Raw genomic sequence first — 11,721 nt, forward strand, 5'->3', positions numbered from 1 at the left:
AAAGGGAGGAAATAAAGATCAGAGCAGACAGAAATAAATGACATAGAGACAAAAAAAAAATACAAAAGATCAATGAAACCAGAATTGGCTCTTTGAAAGGATAAACAAGATTGATGAACCTCTAGCCAGGCTCACCAAGAAGCAAAGAGAGAGGACCCAAATAAACAAAATCAGAAACAAAAGAGATGAAATAACAACAGACCCCACAAAAATACAAAGACTTGTAAAAAAAAAAATACTCCAACAAACTTGTCAACCTAGAAGAAATGGACATAATCCTAGAAAAATATGCCTTCCACTCAACCAGGAGTATTAAAAAAATCTGAATAGGCCAATAACTATGGAGGAAGTTGAAGCAGTCATAAAAAAAACTTCCAACAACAACAACAACAAAAAGCCCTGGACCAGATGGCTTCACAGGGGTGTTTTACCAAACATTCAAAGAAGAAATAAAACCTACCTTCCTTAAACTATTCCAAAAAATTCAAGAGGAAGAAGCACTTCCAAGCTCTTTCTACGAAGCCAGCATTACCCTAATCCCAAAACCAGATGAAGATAATACAAAAAAAGAGAATTACAGGCCAATATCCCTCATGAACATAGAGGCCAAAATCCTCAACAAAATTCTAGCAAATCAAATTTAGCATTACATTAGAAAGATCATACACCATGACCAAATAGGATTTATTCTGGGGATGCAAGGATAGTACAATATCCACAAATCAATAAATGTGATGCACCATATAAACAAACTTAGAGACACAAACCATATAATCATATCCATTAATGCAGAAAAAGCATTTGACAAAATTCAACACCCTTTCTTGATAAAAACTCTCAGCAAGGTAGGAATAGAACATACCTCAACATAATAAAAGCCACATATGACAAACCTACAGCCAACATCATACTCAATGGACAAAAACTAAAACCATTTTACCTAAGAACAGGAACAAGACAGGATGTCCATTCTCACCATTCCTGTTTGACATAGTACTGGAGTACTAGCCATTGTGATCAGACAAGAAGGAATAAAAGGCATCCAAATTGGAAAAGAAGAAGTAATTAAAACTGTCCTTATTCGCGATGACATGATATACATAGAAAACCTCAAAGACTCCATAAAAAATTATTAGACTTAATAAATGAATTTGGCGCCGAAACCGGTTTGGCTCAGTGGTAGAGCGTCGGTCTGCGGACTGAAAGGTCCCGGGTTCGATTCCGGTCAAGGGCATGTACCTTGGTTGTGGGCACATCCCCGGTAGGGGGTGTGCAAGAGGCAACTGGTCGATGTTTCTCTCTCATCGACGTTTCTAGCTCTCTATCTCTCTCCCTTCCTCTCTGTAAGAAATCAATAAAATATATTTTAAAAATAAATAAGTAAATAAAATAAATGAATTTGGCAATGTAGCAGGTACAAAATTAATACCCAGAAGTCTATGGCTTTTCTATACACCAATAATGAACTCACAGAAATATAAATTTAAAAAGCAACCCCAGCCCTAACTGGTTTGGCTAAGTGGATAGAGTGTCGGCCTGCAGAATGAAGGGTCCCGGGTTCAATTCCAGTCAAGGGCATGTACCTTGGTTGTGGGCACATCCTCAGTAGGCAGTGTGCAGGAGGCAGTTGATCGATGTTTCTCTCTCATCTATGTTTCTAGCTCTCTATCCCTTTCCCTTCCTCATTTTTAAAAAAGGAATCCCATTTACCGTTACAATAAAAAAATTAAGATACCTAGGAATAAACTTAACCAAAAAGACAAAGGATCTGTACTCAGAAAATTTCAGGATACTAAAAAAAAGAGATAGAGGAAGACATGAACGAATGGAATAATATGCCATGTTCATGGATTGGTAGACTCAACATCATTAAAATGTCCATAATACCAAAAGCAATCTATAAATTTAATACAATCCCCATAAAAATACCAATGGCATACTTCAAAGACCTAGAATAAATTCTCCAAAAATTCATCTGGAATAAAAAAGACCTCGAGTAGCTGCAGCAATCTTGAGAAAGAAGAACAATGTTGGAGAGATCACAATACCAGATATCAAGGTATACTACAAAGCCACTGTTCTCAAAACTGCCTGATACTAGCACAAGAACAGACATATAGACCAATGGAACAGAACAGAGAACCCAGAAATCAACCCAAGCCAGTATGCTCAATTAATATTTGACAAAGGAGGCAAGAGCATACAATGGAGACAAGACAGTCTCTTCAATAAATGGTGTTGGGAAAACTGGACAGATACTTGCAAAAAGGAAAGGAAAGGAAGGAAGGAAAGAAGGAAGGAAGGAAAGAAGGAAGGAAGGAAGGAAGGAAGGAAGGAAGGAAGGAAGGAAGGAAGGAAGGAAGGAAGGAAAGAAAGGAAAGAAATTAGACCACCAACTTACACCATACTAAAAAATAAACTCAAAATGGATAAATGACTTAAACCTAAGATGGGAAACCATAAAAATATTAGAAGAATCCATAGGCAGCAAAATAGCAGACATTTGTTGTAGCAATGTCTTTACCGATACAGCTCCTAAGGCATTGGAAACTAAGGAGAAAATAAACAAATGGGACTATACCAAAATAAAAAGTTTTTTTCACAGCAAAAGAAAGCATCATCATCATCAACAACAACAAAAACACAAGAAAGCCCACTGCATGGGAGAATATATTTGCCAATGTTTTCTTCGATAAGGGTTTAATCTCCAACATTTACAAGGAACTCATACAACTTAATCAAAGGAAGGTAAACAATCCAATCAAAAAATGGTCAAAGGATCTAAATAGACACTTTTCAAAAGAGGACATTCATAAAACCAAGAGACATATAAAAACATGGTCAAAGTCACTAATCATCTGAGGGATGCAAATCAAAACAACAATGAGGTACTACCTCACACTTGTCAGAATGGCTACCATCAATAAATAACAAATGACAAGTGCTGGCGAGGATGTGGAGAAAAAGGAACCCTCCTTCACTGCTGGTTGGAATGCAGACTGGTGCAGTCACTATGGAAAACAGTATGGAATTTCCTTAAAAAATTAAAGATGGAACTGCCATTTGACCCAGTAATACCACTTCTAGGAATATATTAAAAAAAAAAAAAAACACAAAAAAAAACCAAAAAAAAAAACCCACAAAAAAACAGAAACACCAATCAGAAAGAATATATGCACCCCTATGTTCATAGCAGCACAATTTACAATAGCTAAGATTTGGAAACAACCTAAATGTCCATCAGCAGATGAGGGGATTAGAAAACTATGGTACATCTATACAATGGAATACTATACTGCTGTAAAAAAGAAGTAATTCTTACCATTTGCAACAACAGCATGAATGGAACTGGAGAGCATTATGCTAAGTGAAATAAGCCAGGCAGTGAAAGATAAATACCACATGGTCTCACTCATTTATGGAATATAAAAAACACGATAAACTGTAAAATAGAGGCAAAGAAGCATGGAACAGACTATCAAACTATAGGGGGAAGGTAGGGGAAGCTTGGGGGAGGTAAGAGATCAACCGAAGGACTTGTATACATGCATATAACACAACCAATACTGGGGTGCGGGGTGTGAGGGCAAATACCAGGGTGTAAGAAAGGCCAGGGGGAGGTCAATGGGAGAAAAAAAAGGAGACATATATACAATAGGTCCTTCGGTTACATGGGAGATCTATTCCTATGGTGTAACACAATTTTCACAGTAAGTCAGAACCCACCTACATAAGCACCCACCGGGTAGTCGGATATCCCTCTCACAATCCAGGACTGCTGGCTTCCAAATGCTCACCTGCCTGCCTTCCTGATTATCCCTAACTATTTCTGCTTGCCAGCCTGATCAACCTCTAACCACTCCCATGCCAGCTTGATTGATGTCTAACTGCTTCCCTGCCAGCCTGTTTGCCTCCAACTTCCCTCCTCTGATGGCCTGGTCATCCCCAACTGCCCTCCCTTGCAGGCCTGGTGCCTCCTATCTGCCCTCCCCTGCTGGCCATCTTGTGGTGGCCATCTTGTGTCCATATGGGGGCAGGATCTTTGACCACATGGGGGCAGCTATCTTGTGTGTTGGGGTGATGGTCAATCTGCATATTACTCTTTTATTAGATAGGATGGGAGATGGCGACCTAACTACAAAACAACGTATTGTACATCAAGTCCAACGTAACCCGAAGACTGCCTGTACTACTATTTGTAATACCTTAAACAGTAAAATAAATAAAAATATTCTCTCCTTGAGGAAACTGTAGTGAGCTACTTTTTTGACTTGGCCTGCCTTTGAGCCTTGTCCTCAAGAGCAACAATCCTGTTAGTAAGCTGTTCTCCAGAAGCTCCCACCCTCAGTATCTGACCATCCTGAATCTCATCAGGCTTCTCATCCCAGATGATGTCTGATCACCTTGCCTACCTTTAGCAAGAATCCTGTTGGGACAGTTTAGCCAGAATGTTTCCTCTGAGCAATTTTTCCATTCACTGACCCCCACACTGATACTTGGCTATAAATTCCTACTTTTCCTTGTTGTATTCAGAATTAAGCCCAGTTCTATACTGAGGCCTCTCTTTCCTTATTGCAATAACTTTTCTGAATAAAATGTTCTTACCATTTTAATACATTAAGTGAGTTTTAACAGGGAGAAAAATCACATGGGTTGAGACTGGCCATAAACTATAAAATAGATAGAGGCATTTTTTTGTGCAGAAATTGGGAAGACAGAGAGGGCAGTGCAGCCCAGCCGAGAATGGCCAAAGCAAAGGCCTTCAGAATGGAATGTGGGGCAGTGGGAGATCAATGAAGACACTTGGATACTGGATGAGGAAATGGGTTATTACCTGCTGGATTTCACACTGTTTAAAGCCTAGAATTTTTCCCACAGAAGAATCTACCCCAGAGCCCCAATATATTAAATTGACTAAAGTTGAGATGGTCTGGCCCTGTGGTCGGCAAACTGCTGAGCCACATGTGGCTCTTTGGTCCCCTGAGTGTGGCTCTTCCGCAAAATACCACAGCCTGGGCTAGTCTATTTTGAGTAGGTGGCATTAGAAGTTTAAGTTTAAAAAATTTGGCTCTCAAAAGAAATTTCAATCATTGTACTGTTGATATTTGGCTCTGTTGACTAATGAGCTTGCCGACCACTGGTCCGGCCAATGGCTGGGATTAAACCCCTCACACCAAACACAATGCGGTTGCCCTTGGGCATTGCTGAACACTTGAAGGAGCAACATTTAAACCAGAGCTGTGAACAATGCTCTTGGACCGATAGGACAACCATGGTATCTAAGGAGGGAGAACAGAACCACAGTGTACAAGACAGAGTGAAAGCAGAGACAGGGAGCCAAAGCAGAAGGGGACACAGGGAATTTGCTGCATTTCTCTAGCTACCCTCCTCCCACACCAAGACCTTAGTAGGGGTGTCGAACTCAATCAGAGAAGGGGCCAAAATCTAAAATCCAGCCTAAATCGCGGGCCGAATGGTTTACTGAACAGTCATAAACTGACAATGTCATAAACTGACAGCGGAGTGCAGTGATGACAGCGCGGTGCGGGCCACATTGCAAGGCCTGGCGGGCTGGATTTGGCCAGCAGGCCTTGGGTTTGACACATGTGCCTTAGGGCAGTGTTTTTCAACCTTTTTTGGGCAAAGGCACACTTGTTTCATGAAAAAAATCACGAGGCACACCACCATTAGAAAATGTTAAAAAATTTAACTCTGTGCCTATATTGACTATATATAAAGTAATTCTCTTGAATAGGAATCAAATAAACACAAAGAAAGTATTTTATAATTACTTTATTATGAAATATTAAGTAAACAAAATAGTGAAAAATTATAAAATTCTTGTCTTGTCTGCACCTACGGCACACCAGGCAACAGCGGTTGAAAAACGCTGCCTTAGGGAATCTGAGTCAACATGTGGAAACTCAATGCCTCTACTTATCAGTGTTCCTTTCCCAGTCTTCCCTTAAATTCTGTCCAAACTACCTAATCCAGATCCTGGTTATACTGGCAAATACGGTCTCTGTGTCCTGCGTTCCCCTCATACCAATGTACACAGACTGCCACAAACACCGTAATTAAGAAAAAGAAAACCTTGTGCACTGCACAAAAGTGGGCTGGCCACAGAACCAGCAATTCTCTAATGTCAGAGGTCACCATGCTTGTCTAGTAAGGATACTCACGCCAGGAATGTCCAAAAGCTTTGACACCAGAAGAGGTAACTTCAGGGCTGCAACACTCCCAGTAACACCCACAAGAACATGGAACTGTCTCTCTATCAAGGGTTCAGCAGCTGGACATGAGGCCCGTGGTTCCATGTGGGATCTGGTGGCTTCAAGTCCTGGGAGCCTGCCAGAACTGGGCTCCATAAAGCTGTCAGGATTTGGGATCTAAAAGCAGAACAAGGGGTGCCCACTTCATTTATACATTCAAGCAAAATGTATTGAGCACCCTGTTAGACCCCCCAGCTGCTGGGGTTCCTGAGGGATCACCAGTCCCAGCTTCTGGGAGCATACAGTTTGATAAGAAGGCCAGACACCCTCACCACACATAGGTCAATTACAATGTAATGTGGCCAGCACTGTGAGGAAGGTTGACATCAGGAACTATGGCTGCCAGTAGTAACTATCTGAGGAAAAATTAACATTCAAGTTGAGTCCTAAAAGACAAGTAAGTTTTCCAGAGAGAGAAGGAAATAACCTTGCAAGTTATTGGCAATGGAGCAATCTTACATAGATGAAAAGGCCTAAAGAAAGGTGGTAGGCTTGGTAAACAGGGAGTAGCTTAGTAGTAAAGCTAAAGTGTAATGAGGGGAGGTAAGGCTGTATAGTCAGGTCAAAGGCAGTATCAAGGGTGGTGAGGTCAAGGGTGAGTTTCCATCTTAGAAAGATGGTGTTGATGACAGTATGAAGGGGGTCCTGGTGGTGGTGAGATTGGAGGGGCAGGGTAAGGAGCTACTGTAGTGGGCCAGGCTGACTGACTGAAGGGAGTGACAGAATGCCTGTGAGGTGGAACCTTTAGCAACAAGAGGGCTAGAGGGCTTCAGGGAGCTAAGACATTTGCCTCTGTCCCTGTCGCTGTAGATCAGACTGGGCACCACTCTACAAATCCAAGCCCAGGAAGAGACAAGCATAAAGAGATGTAGGTCACCCTGTGAGACCAGCTGACTGGTTTATTCCTTATCCCTCAGATGTTGCTGGATGTGAATGCCCATGATAACATGGACATACTAAATCCTGTATTCTGAAGACTGCGACAGAAAGACATATTCCATCAGCAACAATCTCTAAGGACCAAATTACATCTAACACTGGGCAAAGGACTATAGAAGACAGATGCTGTCTTCAGGGGATCTGTAGATGAGTTTAGAAGAGAGGAATTACATCTGATATCATTTAAGATGGGTCCTTCTCTGGGATGCACTTATTTGATAATCATTGATTCAATTTGTTCATCAGTTTCCTTGCTTCTCCCTCCCCACTCCCCCACCACTACCACTGCCACCAGCAAGTACCCTCAATGTGTGCCTCGGTATAATCACTAACCACCAGCCTTCTGGTAGGTCCTAAACATCTGCCGAACAAATAATAAACTGCACCCTCTGAAACAGGGTGAGGCAAAGAACAGAAACCTGGCCAGTGAATCAGGAGCCCTGGGCCTTGTCCATGATTGTGTGTGCAATCTTGGCCAGGGTACTTCCTTCCCTGGACCTGTCTCTTCATCTGAAGATGCAGAAATAGGACCAGGTGATCTTTGAAACTTCTTCCAGCAGAAACATTTGAATCAATGCAGGAAAGACAGTGGTAATGGCTCTCTGTACTAGAGGGTCCTCAAATTGGGCAGAATCAGCAGGGGAAGAGACACTAAAGTAGACTCTGAAGAGGAAGTGCCTGTAAGTTGCCTGATGGCTACCTCTGTGACTGTGCGCCCATAGGGGCCTCCTCTTCACACCACAGGCCCCTTGGCTCCGTAGGGCCTCTTGCTCAGTATTTGCTTTCAAGAGTCTGGCACACAACCTCATGAGCTAAGGATCACATTTAGGTTCATTATCCCACTCCTACCTGTAAGGGTCTCCCAGTGGCCCAGACCCTCCTCAGCAGGGGTTAAACACAGGCCAGTTCCCTTCAGTAAGACTCCCCTTAAGTGCCATTTACCAATGATCTCAATCTTTGCTCTACACTAGGACCTCAGTAAAAGCCCTTCTTGCTCAGAGCAAAACGGAGTCTACTCCAGTGCCTGGAGAACCCTGTTAGCAACTGGCAAGTCTAGAGGGCCTACTATCCAGCTTTTTCCCAGAACTAATCAACAAGCTGATCAGCACCCATAGTAGGTGGGTGCTAACTCTCCAGGGAAATCTACCTACCAGATCTCAAATCTTAATCCTCTCCCACTCTAGCCAACTGATGCTAGGACAGAAAGATTCCTGCAAAACCAGGTGAATTTTACCTCTGCAGCCCCTGAACCTCCACCACATCAAATTGATATCATCCCTAAGGAACAGGTTTCTGAAAGCAATCCATGAAACTTAGGGCAATCACCATGTTGGTGATTCCTACTATTCCCTGGCAGTAGATGGGACAGCCCAAGATTTACTACTAGGCCTCCTGAGCTATCTTTGCTAAGGACTCAAACTTATCTACCTTTCTAGAAAAGGTGGGGGTCAGGGAAAATTATATTCGAGGACTAGAAAGTGGATAAATTAACCAACATTTATTTGAAAGCAAGGTCAAATCAATTCAATCTGATAATTCCATGGAGGATGACAACTTGCAGGAGTTTTTTGTTTATACTCACAAAAGATCAAATCACAAACTAGTAAGCCTGCTACTCTCTATCCAGTTCCTGTTAGAACCACCTATTTGCATAGCCAAGGTAGCTTGGCTGTCTACACCTCATTTCCATGGGCTCTGAGTACTCATAAGGAACTCTTGAGCAGCAGAAAGAGTTGGCAGGCAGAGGTTACAGGGCTGAAGGCTGTGATTACTGAACCTCAAGCTCCCAGGGCACAAGCCATGCAGGTAACCCACAGAAAGAAAAACGGCAACTCCTCTGTCCTTTAGAGTAAAGAGCCTCAGTTTGCTGCAGGGTCCTGGTGTATAAACCTCCTAAGATGAGTTTCACTATGGCAGAGTTAAGTAAAGGTTTCAGGGAGCTGCCAATCACAATAAGGGCAGGTGTAGAGCTAGAGAAAAACCAGGGCTAAGAAGGGGATGGGCAGGGTATGAGCCCAGCCCACGATAGGAATGATGAAGTGCTGGGGCCTAGGACCAAAGCAGAATGTAATTCAGGTGTATTATAGATGGGCAGAGAACTTGAATCCTTTAGCCTAATGTCCAAGCCCCTCACTATTGGCTCCAGACTTTTGCTCTAGCCCCATCTCCCACCAGTCAACATACTCTACTCTCCTCAGTAATAATGAACCACTTGTCGCTTCCTAAAGTGTCACCTTGTCCCCAAACCCAAATTCATTAAAAGGAGTCTCATGGCCTGGCTGGCATGGCTCAGTAATGGAGTATCCACCTATGAACCAGGAGGTCCATTTGATTCCCAGTCAGGGCACAAGTCTGGGTTTTGGGCTAGATCCCAAGTGTGAGGTGTGCAGGAGGCAGCCAATCAATGATTCGCTTTATCACTGATGTTTCTCTCTCTCTCTCTCCCTTTCCCTTTCTCTCTAAAATTAATAAAAATATATTTAAAAAAAAGGAAATCTCATGGCCACAGAGGTACTTTAAACCCATTCCCCCAAGGAAAGGCAAGGAACTCTTCAGGGAGCACTCAAGACCTTGGCATTCAAAGACTAGTCTCACAAACCAGAGGCCAGCATACTTGACTTTGCTGCATCTGCAATCTCATTAGGAGAAGCTCCTCAACATTGTATGTTGAGGAGATAGACAATATTCACATGCACAGGCTTCTAGCAAGAGACAGTACTGCCAACTCTCAGCCACAAGGAGAAATGTGGAAAACCCTTGTTTCCAAGACACCACCACTTCCCCAACATGGGAATCTCTCCTGCCCATTACCTGGCATGGGCCTCCAATTCTTCAAAAACAGCATGAAGTTTTTCTCTGACAAAATATGGCCTCACTCTAATTTTTAAATGCCAGACAGTACTTTTAGGTGGACCTCTGGGATAACTGAAATATCTTAGGGCTCTCTCCTTTTTCTATTTCACCAAAAGATGGCCTGGAGACTCAGTGGGTGAGCATGGATTATGAACCAAGAGGTCATGGTTGGATTCCCCGTTAGGCCATATACCCGGTATGGTTGGGGGCTGGATCCCCAGTGTGGGGCCTAGAGAAAATAGTGGAAAAGGAAATCTCATGGCCACAGAGGTACTTTAAACCCATGAGTCTCTTTCATTATTGATGTCTCTATCTCTCTCTACCTCCCCCTTCCTCTCTGAAATCAATAAAAATATATTTTAAAAAAAGACAGTAGTGTGTTCTTTCGGCAGTCCCTATTCCTTTTTGGAAGCAGGATCATGATTCCTTTTTTTTTTTTTTTTTTTTTTAAGGCAAATGGTAAGTGTGGGGAACTGACAGGGTCCCCATTTAAACTAGATTAAACAGCACTGGACTATCATCTAGCAGTGCAGAGGGGATGAGAACGCAAGATACAAATCCCCCACTTCAGGCTCTAGCCAGAAAGAGGTCCTTAATGCTCCGGCCCACGAGCACATATAGGAAAATTAAGTCCTCATAGGCTCCACAGTCCGTACATGCTGATCCACAGTGCAAGCTGAGCTTCACAGACAGATAGGAAAACGAGCTGGATGCGCGCGCACACACACACACACACACACACACACACACACACACACACACGAAAATGAGGACATAGGCCCAGCCACAGAACCACTGTCGCAAGCGAAGCTTTTCCGGCCTGACCTCCCTCTTGTTCGAAAATCCAGTCTCCGACCCCTTACCCGGTCCCGTTTCCCAGTTCCTTTTGACTCCTCACCCTCGCCAGGGGCGTCTAGGGTAAACCCCAAATATCGCACTATCTCCGTAGGTTTAGAGCTGATTCTAATTGGCACACAACTTCACGTAAGCATCATCTGACAGCCTACGTGATCGCACAGCCTTCTGGGAGTTGTAGTCCATTTTTCTGCTTTGTGGTAGTTGTAGTCCACTTAAGGGAATGCAGCGGCCAAACGTTGGCTAATGGTTCTTGATTTTTCTGGTGTTCTCACCTGGGCTTCGTCTAATTGCCCGGCCTCCTCCCTCTATACCACATGTGTCAAACACAAGGCCCGCGGGCCAAATCCAGCCCGCCAGGCCTTGCAATGTGGCCCGCACCTCGCTGTCATCACTGCACTCCGCTGTCAGTTTATGACATTGTCAGTTTATGACTGTTCAGTAAACCATTCGGCCCGCAATTTAGGCTGGATTTTAGATTTTGGCCCCTTCTCTGATTGAGTTCGACACCCCTACTCTATACTTCCATTCCACACATAGACACTGCTCATCGTGGGGCATTTAATTTTGAATACTTAGCGAGCCTCTTCTGTTTTAAGTACAAGGGTTACAGAGATAAATCAGACGCATCCCTGCTCTTGAGACAAGCAGGAACACAGGACATTATAGAATAAGGTCCCCCATGAAGAAACAGAGGGGCATAAACACAAAGGCAGGTAAGCCCTCTCAGAGGAGTCACTCGGGGTGAATCCTGAAGGATGAGCAGGTACATAGACTGCCAAAACAGTAGTCCATATGGTAT

General features: G+C 43.2%; 1 protein-coding gene across 19 annotated transcripts in view; it reads right to left on the minus strand.

Annotated features, from left to right (window-relative positions):
• The window catches only part of PPCDC (phosphopantothenoylcysteine decarboxylase), a 68,345-nt gene extending 57,145 nt beyond the window's left edge, over positions 1–11,200 (minus strand). For 2 of the 19 annotated variants that reach the window (XM_084906474.1, XM_084906483.1), the window contains exons 1-2: positions 10,928–11,200; positions 6,183–6,389 (exon numbers count right to left, since the gene is read on the minus strand). In XM_084906474.1, the coding sequence (XP_084762600.1) occupies positions 6,183–6,368 (186 nt within the window). In that variant the 5' untranslated portion in view covers positions 6,369–6,389; positions 10,928–11,200. The remainder of the gene's footprint in view (positions 1–6,182; positions 6,390–10,927) is intronic. The other 17 variants (XM_084906475.1, XM_084906468.1, XM_084906476.1 and 14 more) reach the window with 17 other exon arrangements.
• Positions 11,201–11,721: the final 521 nt, after the last annotated feature.

This window comes from Pipistrellus hanaki (genome assembly GCF_964339955.1).
Source record: "Pipistrellus hanaki genome assembly, chromosome: 1".
NCBI lineage: Eukaryota > Metazoa > Chordata > Mammalia > Chiroptera > Vespertilionidae > Pipistrellus > Pipistrellus hanaki.